The sequence below is a fragment of the Grampus griseus genome (assembly GCF_964374135.1).
Source record: "Grampus griseus genome assembly, chromosome: 2".
In the NCBI taxonomy this organism is placed as follows: Eukaryota; Metazoa; Chordata; class Mammalia; order Artiodactyla; family Delphinidae; genus Grampus; species Grampus griseus.
In genome coordinates this window covers 100,705,111-100,732,000 of record NC_139018.1, presented here as the reverse complement: position 1 = coordinate 100,732,000, position 26,890 = coordinate 100,705,111, and the positions used below count along the sequence as shown (strand labels likewise).

The window sequence follows — 26,890 nt, the reverse complement described above, 5'->3', positions numbered from 1 at the left end:
ACCATCATAACTTCTGGCAACTACAGCATAGCCAGAGCTAAGTAACAGTAATAAATAGCAAAGCCATTGTTCCTTTCACAGTAAGGAATACTTTCACTTATTTTAAGAGCCCTCTGGTCTTCACTGATGTTATTTATCCTTGTTGCAGTATAATCTTCTCTCATCTGTGCTGAATTTTGGGCTTTCTCTTTGGGGCCCATGCACTGCTTCCATGAATTCTTCAAAAACAAATCTTTCCCTGACTTGAATACCTATAAATCTTCCTGTATACAGGAATATTGTTATTTTACATATCATACATTACCGTAACCTTGTTCTCTTTTCCTTAGGCCTGCCTGATCTCTCCAACATGTGATAAAAAATTATTAAAAAGCAATCTTACAGTTTCTTCTTTTTTAATACTCCATATGTGCTTGTATTTGGAGTATACAGAGGAACTGGGTGTCTCAAAGCATAATTCCCAGTCGATGTGAATTAAAATCACCTGGGGTACTTGTTAAAAATAGAAATTCTCAGGCCCCTCCATGACTGAACAAATTAAAATGAGAGGGAGGTAAGGGATTCTTACCTGCAGTATAATTACATCAAGGCTAAAAACATCAAGCAGGAGTTTAGAAGGTTTATTACCACTTGCTAGGTATACGGCATTGAGCAAATTACTGATACCTCTGGAGAACACTCATTTTCTAACCTGCAAAATGGGTGCTGTTAAAAGGAGTACATGTGGGAGTTCCCTGGTGGCCTACTGGTTAGGATTCCGGGCTTTCACTGCTGAGAGCCTGGGTTCAATCCCTGGTCAGGAAACTAAGATCCCATGGGCTGTGGGTATGGCCAAAAAAAAAAGGAGGGGGGGCAGATTAAATGTGTATTCAATGCCTGGCTTAGTTAGTGCTCAGTAAATGATAACAATTATTATTAGAGTGCTATGCATCTAGGTTTAAATAAATGTTTTGATATGAGAATTAAATCTGGTATAAACACATATTAATCACTGGTAAAAACTGTCAGGCTTCTCTGGTGATGCAGTGGTTGAGAATCTGCCTGCCAATGCAGGGGACACGGGCTCGAGTCCTGGTCTGGGAGGATTCCACATGCCGCGGAGCAACTAGGCCCGTGAGCCACAACTACTGAGCCTGTGCGTCTGGAGCCTGTGCTCTGTGACAAGAGAGGCCACAACAGTGAGAGGCCAGCGCACCGTGATGAAGAGTGGCCCCCGCTTGCCTCAACTAGAGAGAGCCCTCGCACAGAAATGAAGACCCAACACAGCCAAAAATGAAAATAAATAAATTAAAAGAAGGCTCAACATTTAAAACAAACAAACAAACAAAAAACTGTTAAGATTCATCTTTGCAAAATTGGAGAATTACATAAATGGAGCTTATCACTGATTCTAACTAAATAGCAACACCTTTGCCAAGGGAGTATAAAAAATGTTAAGTGAAAACTCATTAATTAATATAAGCATTAACAATAATTTAACAGCTTCAGCTGTAATTTCAAAGACCTTACAACAGTTTTTTTCCCTCAAGTTTAGCAGTAGTGTTAACATTACACCAGTGGTTCTCAATCTTTTTGGTTTCTTAAAAATAATATTAAGGACTCAGAATAGCTTTTTTTGGTGGGTTATATGAATAGAAACATTTAAAAATATGCATTCATTTTGTAAAATACTGTCTTTCCCTTTCAAGTACATGCAGTTTAGCCTTCAGAGACTTACAAAGTATGTGGGGAAAAAATTGCTAATTCTATTCTTCAAATGAAGACGTCAATACAGAGATGGGATTTAAGGTTAAATGACTTGTCTTAGAACCACAGGTCAGAAACTCACAGAGATGGGATTTGAACCTAGGTATTCTGATTCTGAAAGGCATAATTATGGGGTAGGTATTAAATGAAGTAATATTGTTAGTATGACAGTTAAGTGCCTATGTCTAAAATTAGGGTGGGTCTCATGAAAGGCATGCAGACAGCAGAAAACTAATTTAATATATTCTGCCTTTCCTTTGTATGCTTTCTGGCTTGACACTGATGGGAATCTGGCAAACTGAGTGTTTAGGATTCTCAGTGTAAAGATGTGGGGAAAGAAACAGAGAAAATGGCCATTAGTACAAATGCAACATGCTAAGGAATATGCAAGAGCTGAAAGAAAGATTACAAGTCAAAGAGACTGTACGAAGCTCAAAAAATTGGATGTGGATTTGCAAGTAGCACTTTGCAAGAAACTGCCCTCAACAGGAAACCCCGTGTATCTTGTCACTTTAGCAAAGCTATATTATAACTACCCTTAAACCAGGCACTCACCATGGTCTGGTCATCTCTGGCCCAAGCAGTTTTCAGATCTTTTGATGACACAATACCTTGCCTAACCTGTTGGTTCTTCCCATAGATCAAAGAAGAAGAAATGAAGAATAAGTAATTAACAGATGACCAGACCTCTCCCCTAGTTTCCCCTTTAGTAATCTCATGAACAAACTGTGTGAACAAACTTGTGAACAAGACAGCATCTAAAGAAAGATCACAAGAAGTCAACAAGACTACATGCAGTGGGGGCTGGCAATGACTCTGATCCCTTATCTCAATGATTAACTGAGATTACTTGCTCTTTTTTTCCCCTTTAAAAACTGTCTTGGCTGAGCAGAATCTTCGGAGTTAGTTTTGAGGGGGACACAAGTCTGCCTTCTCCCCAGACTGCCAGCTGTCTGATTAAAAGCAATCTTCCTTTCTACCAGCACCTGCCCCTCAGGTATTGATTTTCAAGCAGCAAGCAGCCAGACCTGAGTTTGGTAACAGGTTGAAATGAAAGTACTTCCAACATTAGTAAGTTTAACATAGGATGGTCAAGCTACACAGAGCAATTTTATGTTCTTCTTGTACTCTATCGGCAACACTGTTCTTTTCATGAGGAAATAAATAAACATCATTTTCAGAAATAAGCATTTTGGAAGAAGGTAGGAAGCTAACTGCTACTTTGCCTCCAGTTAAAATGGAGGTGAGTTATGAAATTCTTTGATGCTAGAGAAAGAAAATCTGGTGAACTGTGGAAGGGAAACCATTTTAAGCAGAGGAGCAGAAAAAAAGAAAATATGTTTAATTACTAAAAACCCACCACATTTAGTCACAAATTAAATGCACAAATAATGGTGAAATAAATTGGATAAATTTCTACCTCCTCTGTTAAAGTCTTTATCTATGTGTTAAAGAATTATCTCATTGCTTTTGTTATTTATTAACTTACTTGACAGCCTGGTAATCCAGTATCTCTGCTGTACAGGGAAAATGAGCCCCTCTCTGAAGTTTTTCCTGTAAAACAAAGAAAATAGCTCCATATAAAAATCCTCATTTACTGACACACAGTCAATTCAACTTCTAGACCATTCATGGAAGTACAGAGAACCAATGAGAAACAAGAAGACAAAAATCCAATAAATAAGACTTAAAAAGCTTACTACCATTCAAGTCACGTGAAATAATGAAAAAAAATATTCAAAAGCATGGATATCTATAGAGCCAATAGTATGATTCATATACCCACAAGTGAGAATGTTTTCCCGTATTTGCTTCAGATTGAACACTCTCCTCTTTCCTTCTCTCTCTGAGAAATTGAAACAGTAAAGATACAGTTCACATCTCACCCTAGACCACAAGGTAACCACTATCATAAAACTGGTATGATTCCCATGTATATTTTGAATCTTTTAGTACATATTCATGTATTCAAACAATATACATTACTATTTGTGTTGAATACATTTAAACAGATGGGGTTACATGGTATACATCTTGAGATACATGTTAAAAGTAAACACCTAGTTCATTCATTTTTTACTGCTATAAAATGTCCCATTATACAAATAAAACCACAGTTGATCTATTCTCCTACTGAAAAATAGAAAAACAGTTTCTGCTTTTTTTTCTAGTTATCATGAATAATGCTTAAACAAATATACTTGCATGTCCTATACACACATAATTGTTTCTCCAGGATAGACACAAAGAAGTGGAACTGCTGGGTTAAACAATGCACACTTTCAACTTCATAAGTATTACCTTTCTCTGAAGTTGTCATGCCAATTTATACTCTTCCCCGAAATGTATAAGAATTCCTGTTGGGATTATATTTACAGTTCAAAAGCTGATGGCTAAGTATCAGGAATGGTATAGGCCAGCTTGAGAGGGAGAGCAGGTGTCTCACAGTGCTGACAATTGACAGTAGTGTTCTTACTCGTTTACTTTTCAATACACATGAGTTTAAGTAAGTTCAGTAAAGCCAATTTTCAAATAGTATATAGTTTTAAACTAAACAGTCTTTCACAAATAGACATGTTGCTTAAAAAGATTTCTGCAAGGTTCACAGTTTGATGTTAATATCAAAGATAGAGATACAAGTAAAAATGACAATGGCACAGCTAATTCTTTTTCTTCATTTCAGGGTAAAAAAAACACAATGTAATTAAATCTGACAAGTTATCCAAAATATTTAAAATTATTGAAGCTATATGAAGTCACCATAATTGTATACTATACACTGAGATATCAGCTTGTGATTATATAAAAATGTATAGTTTATTAATTTAAAAAACTGCACACATAGATGGGATGCTGAAAATTGTTTACCGATAGGGTGCATAATTTAAAAAAAACTTAGAGACATATGTACTAATACTCTATCATTTTCATTGATGTATGCACCCCACTGATGTATTCAACTGGCCAACTGATGTAGAAATCTTACAACCTGAACTTGGCATCTACTGAACCTTTAGATATACAAAATAATTCTTCCAATAACAAAGTCAGTTATTAGAAAACACTTTAATAATTAAGAGTATAATTTCTGGGCCCATTAGGATATTACAGCATATGTCTTAAGACGCACTTACTGTCTGTTCCTGATGAAGCACCTATTTCACGTGAAGCAATGCCAACACATAAAAATGCTGATTTATGAGAACAGGTTAATTAATGTGGTCTAGTTGCCTCACATTATCACCACCAAGTAGTATGTTCTACGTAAAGAATTTTAATTTGCAAAATACACATATGAAATTAAAAAGAAAAACATTTCTAACTCTTTAAATATATCCTTCACAAGTAAGACCGCTTATAAAAATCAAGGTGATATCTCACAGTTTTAGATTCTACACTTTAACTCTTGGAATGTGGCTTCACAAAATCCTTAAAGGATTATGCATTTGCAATTCTGACACACACCCCTCCCTGCCAGACCAAGAATATGGAAGAGACTGAAGGGATATGCCAACACACCATAACAGGCAGACAGATCACTGGGAAAAAATAAAGAACAGCCCACATCTATGATTTGCAGGTAGTACTTTATTAATCAACTACATTAAACAAGTTTATGAGATGTTAAAAATCATTCTCAGTATATGTCTTCAATTTTAAGAAAATGTTGCCTTTAAAAACAAATCATGGGGCTTCCCTGGTGGCACAGTGGTTAAGAATCTGCCTGCCAATGCAGGGGACACGGGTTCGAGCCCTGGTCCAGGAAGATCCCACACGCCGCGGAGCAACTCAGCCTGTGCACCACAACTCGTGAGCCTGTACTCTAGAGCCCGTGAGCCACAACTACTGAGCCTGTGAGCCACAACTACTGAAGCCCGTGTGTCTAGAGCAACTGCTCTGCAACAAGAGAAGCCACTGCAATGAGAAGCCCACACACCACAATGAAAAGCAGCCCCCGCTCGCCGCAACTAGAGAAAGCCCGCATGCAACAACAAAGACCCAACACAGCCAAAAATAAAATGAAATAAAATAAATAAATTTATGAAAAGAAAAACACAACAAATCATGTCTCATACACTTGGCAGGACAGAATTGGGAGACAGTAACATTTTAAACCAATATCATAAAGTTTAAAAAAAAAAAGACTATGCCAATGAGTTGTCATTCACAATACACTATCAACTTATTAATAGTTGAAGTACTCACCAAGCCCTTTTAACCTTGTAAATTCTTCCTGAAACGTTATCTCAAACAACCAGTAAAGACTTGAAACTAAGCAACAACTGTTATACTTTCACTCAAATACACTAGTAAGGAATCTTTTTTTTTTTTTAATTGTTGAGGTGGTAAAGGGAACAGGGTGAGAGATCAATATTAGGTCTGTTTTTTAATAAAGTACAGATTTCAAATATAATCTTAATTTAAGTATCTGTGTGGAGGCTACCCATCAGATAGACTGTTTAAGAAAATGTCAAGTTTTAAAACTTACTTCCTGTGCCTATTAAAATTTCTAAACTTCTTCTTTTCACAGAGGATATTCAAACCAGAAAGAATGAAAACTCATTTAATATAAGCTCAAAATATTTCAAAGTAAAAGTTCCTTCTGAAATGGAAAGTTGGTAGTTTGTTTTTAAAACGACAATGAACCTAATTCAAATGAGATTCCAAAATGTAAATACATTTTTATTTCACCTTTAATTTGTTAGGAACTATTTATTTCTTAGGGACTTAGAAGTCTGGGTACTCCTGAAATATAATAATGCATACTCAGTCTGAGATTTAAAAGACAATAATCTTTAATTCTTTCAAAATTACTTTTCACAAGAACTCTTTTCATGAATTAAAATGAATCCTATGTCTTTTTGTTTAATCTTAGGTGTCTGACAAATAAGAAAAACTTCTGACTACTGTATTATGGGGTTACTACTTCTATATAAATATTATACATAAATTACAGTATGTGGACAATTTTAACAGTAAACATCAGCTGAATACAATTTATCAACTACTAGTAACTTAATGTATATCTAATTTCTCTTGAAACACCTATGAGAAAATATTATAAAAATTTTATTGGGATATTCTAGCAGAGGGGTTTTATTTGTGTGTGGGCGTGTATGCATCCTGGGCCTCTTTGGCAGTCTTCACAATAATGTTTTTAAAAGTACAAAGCAAAATATGTAGTATTGTAAAGTAAACTGGTATGTTATTAAAATGTTAAAGAAATTTGCTGCATAGTAATATATGTGCCTTTTAATTAACACATTAAATAGTTAGATCTAGAACCAGGCCTAGTAACAATGGTAATTTCAAATCATAAATGACAGTTTAAAGATATCTGCAACAACTATATTATACTATGAGAATATCTGTTCTATTAGCGATAAAAATCATAGATACTATCAGGACTGTTTTGCTACCCTCATTCAAAATTGAAGGAAATGCTAAATTTTACTTGGAGACTGGAAAAATAAAAATGACAATTTTCTCCCTGTCCAAGTTCACTGATTTTCCTTCCATTCTGGGAGTCTCTAGACTCCACCCTAAGATAAGAACCTCAACACTAGGAGAAGAACAACATGTATTGAAAGATATACATTTATATACATATTTGTGTATCAAGCCAAACATGTATTTCATAAATAAGTATTTTGTGTGCAAAAGTATTTTGAGTACCTAGACTTACATGGTTTACATTAATCAGACTCAGTATTTTCTGACCCCAAACTGAGAAATGCTCAAGATACGACAGATGAGTTTGACTAATTTGGATAGGATTTATAACAATTGTTCAAGAAATAGCAAATTACTGATTCAAGAAATTATTTTACCCAGTTGTTTGTATAAGATGTATGAACTATTTGAGGCAGTCATTATTATAACAAATTTTCTTGGAATTAAAAGAAAAGAATTCTGGGCTTCCCTGGTGGCACAGTGGTTGAGAGTCCGCCTGCCAATGCAGGGGACACGGGTTCGTGCCCCGGTCCGGGAAGATCCCACATGCCGCGGAGCGGCTGGGCCCGTGAGCCATGGCCGCTGAGCCTGCGCATCCAGAGCCTGTGCTCCGCACGGGAGAGGCCACAACAGTGAGAGGCCCGCGTACCGCAAAAAAAAAAAAAAAAAAAAAGAATTCTAAGTTGTTTTGTTCTGTAGCAAAAACATACATTTCACAACAGTAAGGTGCAACTCTCCATTGCTTGCCTAAGCTCCAAAAATACAAACTAATGTTAATATTAGTTTATAAAGAACTCTTCAAAAGATATTTTACCTACATTCTTTTGGCATAGGACACAATCAACAGTAAAGTTGAGGCTGAGGATTGACAGGCACAGTTCATTCCCATTCCTTGCCAACCCATTCCTCCCCAACCGAATCACAAATATCCAAGAGTTGACTAGATGGAAGAATTTGAGTTTGATAAATTCCATCAAACATTTATGGGTTAGTCAGTCTGACAGATGGTGGGGTTATGAGATGAAGACCCAAGCCTGTGCCCTTAATAGGTGTCAAGAAGTAGAGAAGTTTATACCTTACTTGGATGAAAAACAAGTTTCACAATTAAGGTCAGGTGTCTTGAGGTTCAGATCCAAAACACACTGTGGGTGGTTCCAGAAGAGTGGACAGACAATTGCCTGGGGCTGACACAATCCATAAGGCCTACTGAACAAGGAAGGGGACCCCTATTCAAACCTGAATGGAGTAATACGTACCTTCTGATCATACTAAAGGTGGAGATGAAACTACCCACCATTTCACAGAAGATGCGTCTTCTGAGTAGGTGGCCCATGTGAGAACAATACAGCCTTTTAAGGCAAGTGATTTTCAAACAGAAGTGGTCTGGGAGATAAGCTGTATTCTGTCCTACGCACAGCTTAAGAGTTGTCAATTGGTTTTCATTTAGACCCAGATCATGCCATCCGAAGGCTGTGGGAACAATCAGTCTCAAGGATAAAACAGATATGCACTGATTGGGACAAGTTGATCAGACACCTGAGTAAACTCTAAGGTCAGAGCTGAACACGCTTCCTTTGCCCAAGGCCTAAAGAGTGAGAATCTAGCTAGTCTTGGAAGTTTCTAGTGTGGTGAGAACCAAACATAAAGAGGATCCCATCCTTCATCTGATAGAGAGATAGAGCTCACTGATTTTTTTCCAAAAGCAATTAAATGCCCTTTCCCCCTAATCGGCAAAAGAAAAAGAAGGGGATAGAAAGTAAGGACTAAACACACAAAATGGCAAAGAGAAAAGGAAATATAAGAAGACACAAAAGAAGAGAAACATGGAAACCTGCCTTCCTTTACAACTCTATCTGCATTTCATTACTCCGTAAGTGCCGTCAAGAATATACTGGGTTTTTTTTATTTTAACAGTCATACTACCTTTTGGGGCATAAATTAGACTACAAAAAAAAAAAAACTGAACCACAGAAACCAAGTCATCCTATCCTTTACTTATATAAGTGATTTTTCTATTGTAAATGCAGGATTTCACATTTCCTTAAATAAAATTATTTTAAATTTCATCTTTGATTCATCACGTTACCCTAACCTATTTGAATTTATGCTAAATACTTGGAAGCCCCAGAAAAGAGGGGTAGGAAGAACATGACCAGAAATTTCTAACGCTTACTCCACCTCAAAAATTGAAGGCATGTCCACTCCCAGAGGAGTGGAGGAAAGAGTCGAAATGACAGGAATCCTCTTGGCAGGTCACTTATGTTGATGGAATGTACCACACCCAATTTGGGGAACCTTGGTTGTAAGGGTTCAGATTTTAAGCAGGGTAAAAGTAAACTCTGATTTTGGAAACTCCTTGAAGTGCAGGTGAATTAAGGGACCCCTACATCATTTCTGAGTAATTATAAATACCAAGTAAGACGAAATGACCTTTCCCAGGATCAAAGACTCATTTTTCAATGAGACTTCAGAGGATACCTTGTCCAACTCCCACCCAAAGCAGTACTACTTTGAACACAGAGTCTCACCAAAAAAAGGTCCACTGATGATTGCCTTCTACTTTGTATCACCCACATTTTAAGAATAACACTAAAAAGCCAAAGTGTAAGGATGGTGAGGGAGAACTCTCAGAAAATAGAATTTCCAACAGTAAAATAAAAACTGCAGAATATTATATAACATTCCAGCATTCTTATTAGTAAAGAGATTTGTGTAACGATTAGCTCTTTTGTTGCAAATCTGTTTATTAATGCAGTGGGAGACTTAACAGACATTTTTAGCAGCCAAGTTACTACTGGTGAATCACAATGAATTCATGATTATTGGACATTCAGGTGTTTTATGGTGAAATGGTTATTCACATTTTTTGCTCACTTTTTTCCTATTGGATTATTTGTCATTTACTTGCTGATTTGTAGGAGTCCACGTATTTTTGATACAAAACCTTTTATTGTAGCTATATAAATATTTTATGTAGGCTGCCTTTTCACTCTCTTAATGGTATCTTTGATAAACATAAATTCTTCATTTTAACATAGTCCAATTTGTGCATTTTCCCCTTTATGGTTAACATTCTTTGGTGTGTGCACTGTTTAAGAATCTCTGCCTGTTCCAAGGTTACAAATTTATTTTTCTATGTTTTTTTCTAAAAGCTTAATCTTTCACACACTTAAATCTGAATTTGGTTTTTATGTTGGTAGGGGGTCAAGGTACAACTTTTTCCTGTAGGGATATCCAATTGACTTCAGTACTGTTTTATTGAAAAGATGATCCACATCTTAAAAGTATCACTGTGGCTGCTGTGTGGAGAATAAATTATGGCGGAACAAGTATGAAAGCACGAAGACCAATTAGAAGACTTACTGAAATAATCCAGATGAAAGGTAGTGATGGCTTTAATTGTCCTGACCCACTGAGGTACGTACTATTAAATTCCCATTGCACTAATGAGGAAAAATAATTTGCTCAAGGTCACAGACTAAGTAGATGAAAGACTAGAATGTAGGGCTATCTGACACCAAATTCTTAACAGCATACTATACTGCATTATTTTCCATTGGAGGTTTAGGACACAATTCTTATATTCTAATCATATACAAAGACATTTAGTGGATCCCAAATACAGTATAAAATTTTTTCTCTATTGAGCCCTCCAAGCAGCCTCTACCAATCAACTGATTTAGCACTGCATATGAAACGTATTCCAGCTGAAAGAGGGAATGATGACAAATCGTTCCAAAAATAATTGGCAGCAAAGCCCAACTACTCCAGAGGTTGGCTCTGGGTATAATGAGACATGGGCAGTTATGCTGGTTACACTCACAGGTAATAGCTATTCTTTTCAGTTCTCACAAAGGGCACATGATGATGTTACTCTTGCTTCAAGTGCCTGTTATAAAAGTATTTATTCTTATCATGTCTTTCTGGGCCTCAGTTTCCTAATCTATAAGAATAAACAAGTTGGACAAGATCAGAGGTTACATAATGACATCCTGAGAGATTATTTTGTGTGGCCAATGCAGGGATTTGTCTGTATACGTTTAAAACAATTTTTAAAAAATTAATTGCTCTGCCAGCCATGAGAACACACCTTGCAGAACTCCTACTTTGGGGAATGTAACTAACTCCCTAAAGTCAGTTCCTTTGGGGAACTGCTCCAGCTGCTGTGCTCTAGAATCCATGACTGCTTTTGTACTGAGGCCCACTTGCTTTCAACACATTTGACAGAGTATGGTGGGGAAAGTAAAGCACACCCCTTCCCAGGAGACATGGCATTACTTTGTTGACCAACTTTGGCTCACGAACTCTCCAGCTGCTTTGCTGAACCTTCCTTAGGGTACACAGCAGTGTAGGACGCTTCCACTGCCTCTTCTTCACTCTCAAAGTCTTGAGGTTGCTGTTGGAATTTGCTAACTAGCTATTACGTGCAAGGCACTGTAAGGTGCTTTACTTACACTGCTGGTTGCACTGCTAGCTGTATTCTTCATCCTGTTAATACCAAGGAGTGATTGAAGGAAGCTCTGAGATATGACAATAAATTTTCAAGATCTCCTGTAGATCTCAATCTACTGGCTGGAGAAACCTGACCTATAATACCCTCTTAGCGGTATGTGCTCTTTTCCTACCAATGCAAAATAATGTTTTTATGAGGGAATGATTAGGGAAAAAGATATTATGGAAGATGTAGCTGGCTCAGCATTTATTTCTGCAGCAGTCCAGTGAATACTTGAAAATTTCCAGCAAAATTTAGTAATTTCAATGAGTAGATATTACTCAAGAAATAACTGCTGACTTTATGAGTAACAGCACAAATTAGAACAAATAGTTTCCCTATTTGACTGAAAGCCAGTATTATCTCAATGTTCATTCAGGCATATTGATTTACATTCAAACTCAAAATCTATTAAATAAAAAACTGCATCACTATATTTTAAACGAGCAGCATGAGACTGTTTTTCTCAAAAGATAAAGGCTTAACTTAGAAAGAGAATTCCTGGATGCTTCAAAAATTACCTAGATCAACATTACCATGATTCAAAATGTAATATTTCAGTATATAAATCATGAGAGTTTTTCTATATTTAGTTTTCAGAGAAACAATATAAAATTCTTACATAGGCAAATCTAAATATTTGGCCACAAATCTAAATTTGATCACAGTTTTATGAGCAGAATATCCTCCTCCCCCTTGGGTATCTCTGAAAACTCATTAATTACCTAATCCTCTTTACTTATAGAGAAGCTTTCCCTCCCTTTCTGTGGGTGAACACTACCAAAGGTTTCATGTAATTTGAATCACAGTGACCACTTGGAGAAACATAAAATACTATCCTACAAAGTGTGGAAACCTGTAATGCCATTGAGTATATCTAAGCAGAGACTTAGGAATTCTGATCACTGGATTCATGTCTTGGCTCTTGCTTTTCTCTCACTGAGTGAACTGGGCAAGTTACAAGTCACTTGACATCAATGGCCCCAACTCACTCTTTTAGGAAAACCAACTCAGTAACATGTACCTCACACAGGCCTGCACAATTTAATTAATGCTTATAAAGTAGTTGGAAATTCTTTTCTGAAGGAACCTAGTATGATGCTAAATATCAGAACTACAGTCTTCATTCTGGTAGCAACCTGTTTAAACTTACAGGAAAAAAAATCTAAAAAGGAACTCTAACAGATTTTTTTTTTAAAGGGAAGGAAAGAGAGGGAGGGTTTTAAACATAAATGCTTGCCTATTTTCTTCACAACAATTTATTTAAGTATTATTGGCTAACATTTGTGCCAAGCACGCTGCTGGCTACATTGAAGATATTTAAATATCTAGTGCCAACAAGCACAGCTGCTGGACTCTCTATGCCCTCCTCTTGTTCACTCTGTGCCAGATTACTCACACAGCTATGAATGATGAGGCAGCAGCACAGGAAAATGCCAAGCGTGAGTGAGATTAGTGATAAACCAGAGGATCCCTACAGAGGTCAGTGATTAGCAAGTTCCCAGTTGTAATCAGTTTTCTAACCCAGTCTTTATCTCATCACTTATTCCATCTTAACTTTGCACCAACTTCCTGTGACAGGCATCAGAAATATAAGCATCTTCCCAATCAATCCTGCAGAATAGCTACGGCACCAAGAAAGGATCTCATTATCCTTGATAAGAACACACAGTCAGACCTGGGCAATTTGAATAGACTTCAGAAATGACTTATTGAGAATAAAACCTGAGATGAAGCAGTCCAGGGTGCAAACATTCACCAATCCAGCTACCCTTCCCAATTCTCTCCATCCCTCCTCCTAAAAATCAGATTCACAAATTAAATATAAACAAATAGACGAGGATGAGAAGGTTTATACAAAACGGTTTGCCTTTCAGACACTGTAATGCCAGAGAGAATACTAAAATGCAGGATTCAATATGAGACGGTGAGGTAAGAAGGTAGGTAGAAATTAGGAATGAATGAACAGAGTACAATAAGAAAATACATTTGATCAATTTTAGTCATTTTTCAAAACTTTCTGGACCATTTCATGGTCCAATTGTGCCATATACAGAATCCATACCAAGGTACTCATTACAGGTAGATCAAAATCTAAACACTTCTCTCAGACATTTTACTTAATAATTGCTTTTCTAAATTGTATCTGAAAACATATTCACATCTGTACTGCATTGTTGCTTTGCCTTAGATTCAGAATTTAAGTGTGTTTTCTCATTTCCCCAACCTTATGTTGTTTAAAACTTAGAAACAAAGACATTTCATTTTTACAGCAATTCAACAAATTATAGAACTAGGAATTATCTCTTCATCTTTGGCTGCATTTCAGGAGAAAACATGGTGAATATGTGTTCTCTAAAAATAATCAGGTAACTTTTGTATCTTAATGTTTATGCCTTTCTTAAATAAAAAAGGATTTGAAATAATTCAATCGATGCTTTACAACTTTCTAGCCAATCCTACTGAGCCAATCCTTCATCACACCTCAATCTTGTCTGCTCTTCTTACCCCAAAAATAAAGAAAAAAAAGAAAATCAGGTAAAAATCACATCACCAAAAAATTGGGCTGGGGGAAGAGAGAGTAGCATTGTTATCAAACTATCTTGGTAATCATACACTTAAATAATCTACTCCTCCTGACATACTGTCTCTGCTTTCATCAAATCCTTGTATGAATGTTTTCTCTCAGAAATTTCTTGTATCATACAATGATAAACAGAACATGAAGCTCATTATTGTTAATTCCCACGATTTTCTCACATCTTTCTGTATTTTGGCTGTTTTAATTTAAACCGTGGCCTTAATCAGGCAAGGTCACTGTCTGAGTCTGTTTTTTTATGGCATCCAGGGACCAGAAGGCAGATGCCACTTGTTCAGGGAACACTGGACTGGAATTCAAGACTTGTGTTGTTTGCATGCCAGGAACAGATTCTAGTCCAAGGCTGTATCTATGGCATACAGCCACATGGAGGCAGAGAGACAGTTTAAGAGAACTATGCTCTAAAATAGCAGACAATAAATGATTGTTAATTAGCTAGTTTCCCTTGACAGCGAGAACTGGAATAGAAAAAAAGGACCTAGTCAATGGAACTGCCACCATTCACCAACTATCTGATCAGAAACAGGGTAGTGAAATGAAACAAGCATGGAAATGAGAGCCAGGAGGGCTTCTTCCATAAAAGGAAGAAGACAAGCTGCTAAAAAATGTAGAGACTTTTGGAATAATGATGACGTATGGTTATAAAATGAAGTATAGGGCTTCCCTAGTGGCTCAGTGGTTAAGAATCCGCCTGCCAATGCAGGGGACACGGGTTCGAGCCCTGGTCCAAGAGGATCCCAACATGTCGCGGAGCAACTAAACCCGTGCGCCACAACAAAGCCTGAGCTCTAGAGCCCGCGAGCCACAACTACTGAGACCGCGAGCCACAACTACTGAAGCCCATGTGCCTAGAGCCCGTGCTCTGCAACAAGAGGGAACAAGAGAAGCCACCACAATGAGAAGCCTGTGCACCGCAACGAAGAGTAGCCCCCACTCGCTGCAACTAGAGAAAGCCCGTGTGCAGCAACGAAGACCCAACGCAGCCAAAAATAAATAAATTTATATACAAAAATATAAATAAAAAAGTAAAAGTGAAGTATATAGGCAGTTCATCAGTTTAATACATTTTGAGATATTTAAACCATGAATATGGTATGTTGAATATAGGAAACTGAAGTTAATATACTCAGAATTATTAAGACTTCAATCTACTCAAATTAAGAAAACCTCTAAATGGTAATAAGACTTTTCACTGGGGCGCAACACCCTTCACCGATACAACACAGAAAGGTAAACACATTTGGTACACCACAGAAAATGTACAGATGTGGAGCAAATGAAAGAGACTATTCTATTCTGTTTTCTTAAAACAGATGTAGAAAGCCCAAAAGAAAGCCTTAAATCCCCATTATGGTCTACTAAGATTTAAATAAGGTTCTTGCTACATGATGGGAACTCTGAGGGTAGAGTATGACACATTCAGTTTTCACTGAGTGGCCTCCAACACTGCAATTTACTGCCATCTGACCTCTGTAGTTTGAAAACAGGTAAAGGCTTGCCTTGAATTCTCAATGGGTTATAATCTAGCATTCATTTGTTAGTCAAACCACTCAAAATAAGTTGTTTTTTTTTTTTTAAAGAAGATATTGGGGGTAGGAGTTTATTAATTAATTAACTTATTTTTGCTGTGTTGGGCCTTCGCTTCTGTGCGAGGCCTTTCTCTAGTTGTGGCAAGCGGGGGCCACTCTTCATCGCGGTGCGCGGGCCTCTCACTATCGCGGAGCACAGGCTCCAGACGCGCAGGCTCAGTCATTGTGCCTCACGGGCCTCGTTGCTCCACAGCATGTGGGATCCTCCCAGACCAGGGCTCGAACCCGTGTCCCCTGCATTAGCAGGCAGATTCTCAACCACTGCGCCACCAGGGAAGCCTGAGGTTTTTTTTGTTTTTTCACAATCCAACTCGTTATAAATGGCAAATCAAGTTAAAGTATGTCTGTGTAAAATTGTTGAAGGGAGAAACAAAGGAAGAAATTAAAGGAAGTAAAGAAAAAATTGTAATAATAAAATCAGAGAGGAGGCATGGGGCAGTGGTCAAAAACAGTGACTCTGGATGCAGACTAACTGGGTTTAAATTCCCACTCCACTTCTTACTAACATTATTACCTAACCTCTCTGTCCCTTAGTTGTCTCAGTGCTGCAATGGGATAATAAGAGTTTTACCTCACTGGGTTTTTGTGAGGTTAAAATGTATTAATATCGAAATGCTTAAAATAGGGAAAAACACAAGATAAGGGCTAATTAAATATTAATTATTATTTTAAAGAAAAATACACTGACTGGAAGATCCATGAATGTGTATCCTGTGCTTGAATATCAGTGCTTGAGGAAAAAGTCTTAAATAGAGAAGTAGGTAGATTCCAGGGAAATAATTTAAAGAGAACTTGTGGATACTTTCAAAGTTTTTAAAATTCTTTATGCCTTTCATTTCATTAAAATTCATTAAAAGCTAATGGCTTCACTGTTCCCTTAGCATTAATGAATGGGCATTTCTCTAGCACAATCTGTACACTGGGCCACAAACAATTAAGCTTCTGTTCACAACTGAAATAAAGATAAAAAGATTTACCAAAAAAAGCATGCAAGGCATGAAAAAGGTGGTAAAGAATTTAAAAAGAAATGAAAGCATAAAAGAAGAACAACCTAAAGTGAATTTTAACAGAGTTGGAGATTCTATAACATAGAGGAAACAGGGTAGACAGGCTTGCATGTAATCCTTTACTTGCTTATTCCTTTTTTTCCAGGAGTTGGGAAAAATGGTTATGGGAGATTACATTGGGTATGATAGTTCTAAGCCATTGGTTCAGGATACCTTGGTTGTTATCTGAAGCTCATGGGGGACAGGGGGGCAGACCATTCTTATTAGGTAAAAAGGAGGAATTAGCATTGTTACACTGTGAGGAGGTTTACCACAGTGTATAAACAAATGTGATGTTCACTACTTAAACATTTTCATGCAGGGAAGAACCTATTCTTTAAAATAAGTGCAAAAATCACTAGAAAATAGAGAATAAAAAAGTCAAAACTTTTTTTCCCAATCTCTTTTTTCTCTGTGTGCTTTGACTATTTACATTTAATGTGATTATTGATATGGTCAGATTTAAATCTATCATTTTTTTTTTTTTTTTTTGGCAGTATGCGGGCCTCTCACTGTTGTGGCCTCTCCCGCCGTGGAGCACAGGCTCCGGACGCGCAGGCTCAGTGGCCACGGCTCACGGGCCCAGCCGCTCTGCGGCATGTGGGATCTTCCCGGACCGGGGCACGAACCCGTGACCCCTGCATCGGCAGGCGGACTCTCAACCACTGCGCCACCAGGGAAGCCCTAAATCTATCATTTTTGTTAGATGTTTTCTATTTGTCTCATCTGTTCTTTATTTCTTTTTCAGGCTGCTTTTGGATCAAGTACTCCATTTAGACTCTACTATCGACTTTTTTTTAGTGTTTGCCCTCAATTTATAATATATATCTTTAGCTAAAAGGGTCTACTTTCAAGTAATAATGTAATAGCATAGGAAACTTATGAAAGTATACTTCCAAAACCCTCCCTCCAATCCTTTGGGTTATTGTTGTTACGCCTTTTGCTTTTACATATTTTATATACCCCACATACAGTGTTACGATTTTTGCTTAGACCTACAGTTATTTTATAGTATGATTAAAAATGAGGAAGCACATGTCTTCTATATTTACTTTCACTTTTACCATTTCTGGAGCCCTCATTTCTTTGTATGTATCAGGGGCTGGTACACTATAACCCATGAACCAAAGCTGGCCTGCTTCCAGATTTTACAAATAAAGTTTTACTGGAATAAAGCTATCATCTATGGTTGCTGTTGTGTTACAAAGGCAGAGATGAGTAGCTGTGACAGAGACTGTCTGACCAACAAACCCTAAAATACATGATATTTGGCCCTTTACAGAAAAAACTGGTGTAGATCCAAGTTTCTGCCTGGTGTCACATTCTCTATGCCTAAAGAACTGTAACAGTTATTGTAGCATAAGTCTGCTGGGAATTGATTCTCTCAGCTTTTCATGTATCTGAAAAAGTTTTTACCTTGTCCTTACTGAAAAAATATCTATTTTCAATGTATACATAATTCTGGGTTGACAGGGGTTTGTTTTTTTTTTTTAACACTTTACAGATGTCACTCTATCATCTTCATGCTTGCAACTTTTCTAATAAGAAGTCTGATGTAGTTTATTTTTATTGCTCTGTATATACATGGTTTTTCTGCCTCTGGCTGCCTTCAAGATCTTCTCTTCATTGTTGGTTTTCAGCAGTTGGAATATACTTCTAGGAGTATGTGTGTGTGTGTGTTTTATAAATGTATTTATTTTATTTTATTTTTATTTTTGGCTGCATTGGGTCTTCGTTGCTGCACACAGGCTTTCTCTAGCTGCGGCGAGCGGGGGCTACTCTTTGCTGTAGTGCACAGGCTTCTCACTGCGGTGGCCTCTCCCGCTGCAGAACACGGGCTCTAGGCACGCAGGCTTCAGCAGTTGTGGCTCACGGGCTCCAGAGCTCAGGCTCAGCAGTTGTGGCGCACGGGCCTAGTCGCTCTGCGGCATGTGGGATCTTCCCGGACCAGGGCTCGAACCCATGTCCCCCATCGGCAGGCAGACTCCCAACCACTGCGCCATCCGGGAAGCCCCTGTGTTTTGTTTTTAAAAATCTTATATCTATGATTTTTTTTCCTCTCTCCTTCTCCATCTGAGACTTCAATCACAAACATATTAGACTGTTTGATATTGTCCCATAGATCTTTTATCACTTTTTTCTCTTTCTGTTTCAGTTTGGATTTCTGTTAACTGTATTCAAACTTACTGATTTCTTCTGCAACTGTGTTGTCTATTGACAGCCTGAAAAAATTCTTCATCTCTGATATCGTGTCTTTTATTTCCAACATTTCAATTTGACTGTAACTACCTCCATCTATCTGCTAAAAATCTTCCATTTATTTGTGCATGTTGTGCACCTTTTTCCATTAGATCCTTTAATATGTTAACCAGAGTTACTTTAAAGTCCTTGTCTGATAGCTCCAACATCTGACTCATCTTTAGGTCTTATTCGATTGATTATTTTACCTCTTGACAATGTGTTTTTTCCCGCTTATGTTCATGAATCATAATTTTGACTGAATGCAGGATGTTACGTGTAGAAGAGCAGATACTGAGGTAAATAGCATTTAGGCCTGGAAATGAGTGTGCCTATTCCAGAGTAAGGCAATGAGTCAATCTAATTCGGAGTTTAGCTGGGTATGATTGTTGTTGCTTTGGTTATCTTTAGTTGACCAGAAGCTTCAACTCCCTCCAGTGATTGGCTGCTTTTGCCTAGTGCTTGGCATATGGCTGGGCTGCTGTAGGACTTTTTTGAGTGTTAGTTTTTCATCCTCAGCTTTTAACAGATTCTATAAACCTGTGCTCCATAGTGGGGGTGTCTCTCCATGCTTTTGCCTCTCCTCCAGTGGTAGACTGCTGTTGCTTTCCTGTCCTTCACCTTTCCTCCCTATAAGAGCAAAAGTCTGCTTCATATCTAAAATTGACCTTGGGTTGGAGTTTTTACCCCTCTCTGATAGGCAGGAGACCTGTACTTAGTGTAGGTTCTTAGGTCTATGATGAGTTTTCTGTCCTCCCCCAATCACAATGCGTCTTAGCTTATGTCCTTTGGGCAAGACGCTTTGTTGCCCCATCTAAAGCAGCTTAAGTGCCTAGAATCCAGGGAAGCTGGCATGCATTTCCTGCTTTGCCCATAATGATAGATGATCAGCACGTGCAAGCCTGTATTATCAATGGGAATCTTCTTCAGTCTCCTGCCCTAACCCCAATCTTTCTTGTGAGTACTCAGTGGAGGTTTGAGGAGGAAAAGTTTGAGAATGAGTGTGAAATCCCCTTATGAACTGTTCTTTTGTTAGATGCTCCCAGTTATTTCAAACTGATATGTTGCCAACCCTTGACCTTCTGCTAACAATTGGGCTTCTGTTGAACTTTAAAGTTTTCACTGATTCCTCTTACCTGCTTGTGTTGTGATACCTTATTCTCCCATGCTTTGCCACAGGTAGTATAGTTCATGTGTACCATTTCTCCTTGGAATTTAGGTCACATGATTGCCATGTAATTTCAGCTCCCTGATGAACTCAAAAAAGAGTTTTGTACTTTATCAGGCCTTTTCATTTTTTCTCATCATAAAGAGTGAAAATGGCATGTGTTGCAGATCTCTATACCCTAAATAGAAGCTATATATCCTCTGATGTTCATTTTGGATTGTTTCCATGTCTGCAAATTCACTGATTTTTTCTTTTGCAGTGAATAATCTGCTGTTAATCCCATCCAATGTATTTTTCATTTCAGATATTGTATTTTTCATCTCTGGAATTTCCTTTTTTTTACCTTTCATTTCTCCTCTCATCATATTCATCTATATTTTTGAGCTATGGAGCATATTTACAACAGCCATTTTAATACCTTCATTTGCTAACTCCATCATCTCTGTATTTCCAGCTCTGTTGTTTCTACTGATGAATTTTACTCCTGGCTATGGAATATAGTTTCCTGCTTCTTTTCATGCTTAGCAATTTTTGCTTTGATGCCAGACATTATGAAGTTCACATTTTGAGGTGCTAGATTTTGTTATATTCCTTTAAAGAATGTTGGGCTTTGTTCTGGTAAGCAGTTAAGTCAAACTGGAATCAGTTTGATACTTTTCCAGCTTTGCCTTTAAGCTTTGCTAAAGCAGGTCCAGAATAGCCTTTAGCCCAGAGTTAATCTAGCCTCACCAACACAATACCTTTCTGAGTACTCTACACAATGCCATTTATTATGAGATCTTTCCACTTTGGTTGGCTGAAAGAAGAACTACTCCCAGCTTTGTGTAAGTTTCAGGAATTATTCAGCCTACTCCTTTCATGATTCCTTCCTGGTCTCAAGTTAAGTTTCCTCTCACACATGCACAGATCAGTATTCACCCAAAAAACCTGAGGAACCCCTCTACAGATCTTTGTGCTCCCTCTTTTTTGCCCTGCAAATTTGACCTACCCTTGGCTTTTCTGAATCCTGTTCTTTGTCTCCTCAACTCAGTAAGACTGTTGGATTCTGTTTGATTTCCTCTTCCCACTGCTGTAGCCTGTAATCTTCCTCCAGGGAGTAAAATGGAGAACTGCAGGACTCACCTGGATTTTTTTCCTTTTCTCAGGCACTGCCTATTGTCCAATGTCTGAAAACTAATGGTTTAATGAGGACTACTGAACTCGTTTAATGAGGACTATGAAACTTTCTGAGCTTTTTTTATATACCTCTTAGAAATCTTCCACCAGCCCCTCTCCCCAAAAAAGAAAAAAAAAAGCATTCTCCTACTCTTTCTCTAGCAAAACCATTTTTATAGATCAGGAACGTAAAACAGAGCAAAACTTGACTCCCATAAATTATCAGACTTTCTGACAAAAAAAAAAAACCTACTCAAAGGAGTTCGTATGGTAGAAGATAACATAGCACAACAGATTCCTGTTACTATCTTTATATTTTGGATTCCTAAATTAAATACATCCTACCCAGCTAGACTATACCATAATAGAAACTGGGTTTGATAAACTCTTACAAAATCTAAAAACTCTCTTAAACTACTTTTGTTTTTATGACATTGTAAAGAAGTTCTCTAATTTTTAGCCTCAGATGTTTTATTTCTAAAATACTTTGAATTGCACTAAGTGTGCTGACATATTTGAATATGGAACAAACTGCTCTAAGAATATGATCTCCTGTACTAAGTACACACACTGTTATTTCTAAAAGGTTAAAAAGCTGGCAATTTTCCAATTCTTTCTCATCAGTTCAGTTATGGAATACAATGTCCAGTTTATACTTTCTCCTGTACTTTCTTTTGACATGTTGACTAGTTCTCTGAATTCAATCTCAGGTATTTTGTTGTGCAGACCTTCAATTTCTCAGCCTACTGTATGTGCTATGATATACACACACAATACACTCTCACATGCTCTAGATACCATACAGCATTAAAAATATTTGTGAAAATCGCTGTTATTAAACTATAGTCTGGATCAGCAAAGTGGCACAGCAGGAGCGTGCTACATCCATAAACTATATTGTTAGAGATTACTGCTTCTTAAACTCTTAAACTAAGTCATATTTACATTTATTTTGACACATATTGCCTCTTGTCTACATCAGACTACATCCAATAACAAAAAACACTTATTTCATTACAATATTTTGAAAACCAATACTAAGTAACAGTAAAACTCACACTTAAAATTTTTATTTTGAAACAATCCTATTCTTTCTGTGAGAGATTCCTAAATCCTGGCAACTTAAACTTTGATTTAGCACTCTAATCCTGGAACTGTCTCATGTGAGAAAACTGGTCATATGTTCTAGTTAATCATAGTGCTTTAAAGTCCATTTGAACATTGCTCTTTTCAACCTTGTTCATAAACTTGTATTTTCCTTAAATATTCTAAGTTAAATCCTACTGAAGGTTGCTGGACTCGCTAGCTTCCCTGCATGAAACGTTTTTCTGCTGGAGCATTCATGTCTCTGCTCAAATGTAACCTCCTCGGAGAAGCCTTCTCTGACTATCATATCTAAAATTGGAAAGCTACATGTAAAAGAATGAAATTAGACCACTTCCTAACACCATACACAAAAATAAACTCAAATGGATCAAAGACCTAAATGTAAGGACAGACACTGTAAAACTCTTAGAGGAAAACATAGGCAGAAAACTCTATGACATAAATTACAGCAAGATCCTTTTCGACCTACCTCCTAGAGTAATGGAAATAAAATCAAAAATAAACAAATGGGGCCTAATGAAACTTAAAAGCTTTTACACAGCAAAGGAAACCATAAATAAGATAAAAAGACAACCCTCAGAATGGGAGAAAATATTTGCAAACGAGGCAACTAACAAAGGATTAATCTCCAAAATACCCAAGCAGCTCATGCAGCTCAATATCAAAAAAACAAACAACCCAATCCAAAAATGGGCAGAAGACCTAAACAGACATTTCTCCAAAGCAGATAAACAGACTGCCAACAAACACATGAAAAGATGCTCAACATCACTAATTATTAGAGAAATGCAAATCGAAACCAATGAGGTATCACCTCACACTGGTCAGAATGGCTATCATCAAAAAATCTACAAACTATAAATGCTGGAGATGTGGAGAAAAGGGAACCCTCCTGTACTGTTGGTGGGAATGTAAATTGATACAGCCACTATGGAGAACAGTATGAAGGTTCCTTAAAAAACTAAAAATAGAACTACCATACGACCCAGTAATCCCACTACTGGGCATATACCTTGAGAAAGCCATAATTCAAACAGACTCATGTACCACAATGTTCACTGCAGCGCTATTTACAATAGCCAGGACATGGAAGCAACCTAAGTGTCCATCGACAGATGAATGGATAAAGAAGATGTGGCAATGGAATATTACTCAGCCATAAAAAGAAACATAATTGAGTTATTTGTAGTGAGGTGGATGGACCTAGAGTCTGTCATACAGAGTGAAGTAAGTCAGAAAGAGAAAAACAAATACCATATGCTAACACATATATATGGAATGTTAAAAAAAAAAAGGTTCTGAAGGACATAGGTGCAGGACAGGAATAAAGAGGCAGACATAGAGAACGGACTTGAGGACAAAGGGAGTGGGAAGGGTAAGCTGGGACGAAGTGACAGAGTGGCATGGACATATAAACACTACCAAATGTAAAATAGATAGCTAGTGGGAAGCAGCCACATAGCACAGGGAGATCAGCTTGGTGCTTTGTGACCACCTAGAGGGGTGGGATGGGGAGGGTGGGAGGGAGACGCAAGAGGGAGGAGATATGGGAATATATGTATATGTATAGCTGATTCACTTTGTTATAAAGCAGAAACTAACAATATTATAAAGTAACTATACTCCAATAAAGATGTTTAAAAAGTTGATTTCTTCAAAAGATTTTTAACAAAGTCAGATTATTAACTTGCTGGAGGATGTAGGTTAATAAAATGATGTAGGTTGTTAAAAAAAAGATGATTCCCTCAAAAAAAAAAAGAAAGAAAAAAAAAAAAAGAGACATGTACCACAATGTTCCCTGCAGCACTATTTACAATAACCAGGGCATGGAAGCAACCTAAATGTCCATTGACAGATGAATGGATAAAGAAGATGTGGCACATATACACAATGGAATATTACTCAGCCATAAAAAGGAACAAAATTGAGTTATTTATAATGAGGTGAATGGACCTAGAGTCTGTCACAGAGAGTGAATTAAATCAGAAAGAGAAAAACAAATACCGTATGCTAATGCACATATATGGAATCTAAAAAAATGGTACTGATGAACTGAGTGGCAGGGCAGGAATAAAGACACAGACATAGAGAACAGACTTGAGGACATGGTGGGGGGAGGCAAACTGGGACGAAGTGAGAGAAGAGCACTGACATATATACACTACCAAATGTAAAATGGATGGCTAGTAGGAAGCTGATGAATAGCACAGGGAGATCAGCTCAATGCTTTATGATGAACTAGAGGGGTGGGATAGGGAGCGTGGGAGGGAGGCTCAAGAGGGAGGGGATATGGGGATATATGTACACATATAGCTGATTCACTTTGTTGTACAGCAGAAACACAACACTGCAAGGCAATTATACTCCAATAAAGATATTTAAAATATAAATAAAACAGTCTACTCTAGCCCTTCCTTCTCTACCATCTTTTATTAAGTCATAAGATATGTCTTGTTTCCCTTGCAGAGATACAATAATTTAGCTGGTAACCATCATAACTCACCATTTTCCCCTTTTCTTAATACAAGTTTAGAAACTCTGCTTTAATTTGTTTTGCTACTTTATCTACATTTTATTATTTCTCATATTTATATTTTGTTGTATATTTGCTATAATTGAAATTAAAAATTTCTTTGCATTTTCTGTTCCTATTATGCCTCTTTCCATTTACAACTTTATAAAATATGCATAAAGATTTACTTGAATCTTTATGTTTTAAAAAATATTTTATATTGGGACTTCCCTGGTGGCACAGTGGTTAAGAATCTGCCTGCCAATGCAGGGGACACCGGTTAGATCCCTGGTCTGGGAAGATCCCACATGCCGTGGAGCAACTGAGCCTGTGCGCCACAACTACTGAGCCTGTGCTCTAGAGCCCGCGAGCCGTAACTACTGAGCCCGTGTGCCACAACTACCGAAGCCCACGTGCCTAGAACCCGTGCTCCGCAACAAGAGAAGCCACCACAAGAAGCCTGTGCACCACAACGAAGAGTAGCCCCCGCTCACCATAACTAGAGAAAACCTGCACGCAGCAACGAAGACTCAACACAGACAAAAATAAAGAAAAAAATTTTTTTATATTGTCTTTTTTTCCCAGGCAATACAATCATCTTAGTATTTCAAGGAAGAGTTCCTTATTCTGGATAAAGCACTTTTTTTCTAATATAAAATGCTTTAAAATATTCTGAATGGAAGACTATAGCAGGAAAGTAGCATGAATGGAAAACAAATCATTCATGGATCAGAAGCAATTGTTTAATAAGATGTAAGTTTAGAGTTCCTAATAGATATGTTAAGATCAAGGAAGAAGTATAAAGACAGCTCCCAAAGGGCTGGGTAACTACCATATTGATGTTAAACAAATACCATGCTCCATGGAATTCAGCTTTCTAGCAGCAAATAATAAGCTTAACAAGTGAATATACAGTTATATTCTTAGTACTGAGAACAGAAGTGATCCAGAAACCATAGCATTTATTTCACGTTTACCTCCTTAACTTTTCTGGATTATATTCAGCCTGTATCTATTTTAGGAACTGCTTTGGAAGGTCCTTATGTTTTATGCAAGGAACTGCTATTTTCCCAGATGAATAGAATATCCATTCTCTGACTCCAAGTTTCCATGACAATAAAAACAAAACATTCATCAGCCCCAACTTGGTATTTGATGGCAAATGCAGCTGCAGCTTGTAACAGTTCAATCTTTATCCCAACTCTTTTCTGCAGAACAGAGGCACTATATTTCTCCAAAGAAACTGAATTGTTTTTACACTGATTTTCCCCCTACAAGTAGAGCTAAACACTAACAGCTAAATGTGTTACACCATCTCCAATCTTCAAATCATCCACTCTTCCCAAACTCATGCCAAATACAATGAAAAGTTCCTGAATTTTGCTAAGAGCACATTTGATTTGTGAACTCTGAAAGCTTAGCTGGTTTATGTATTACAGATTTAGAGGAACATAAATGTTTAAGCTTTCATTGGGACAGACATTAAGAGTAAACAAAAAGCTGTTAAATTCAATCAGATTATGGTAAGACAGTGCCCTCTTGTGTCTTGGTGCTTCTACCTTGTCTAAGTCCAAAATTCATTTCCCTAGAGTTCTATGGTATGGATTTATATAATTTTAATATCATAGAAATAAACAGGACTTAATAACTAGCAGTTCTCCTAAGACAAAAATTCTAATTTATTATAAATATATTGGCTATTCAATATCAGTGATTTTAACATGTATAATCTGCAATATGAGGAAAATGTAATGACTTTGGACAGATTCAGTAGTTATTTTTAT

At 37.2% G+C, this 26,890-nt stretch overlaps 1 protein-coding gene across 9 annotated transcripts in view; it reads right to left on the bottom strand.

Moving 5' to 3' along the window:
• The window catches only part of TCF12 (transcription factor 12), a 381,119-nt gene that overhangs the window by 118,786 nt on the left and 235,443 nt on the right, over positions 1–26,890 (bottom strand). For 5 of the 9 annotated variants that reach the window (XM_082648173.1, XM_082648177.1, XM_082648176.1 and 2 more), the window contains 2 exons: positions 3,236–3,300; positions 2,302–2,376 (listed from right to left, as the gene is read on the bottom strand). In XM_082648173.1, the coding sequence (XP_082504299.1) occupies positions 2,302–2,376; positions 3,236–3,300 (140 nt within the window). The remainder of the gene's footprint in view (positions 1–2,301; positions 2,377–3,235; positions 3,301–26,890) is intronic. The other 4 variants (XM_082648178.1, XM_082648175.1, XM_082648180.1 and 1 more) reach the window with 1 other exon arrangement.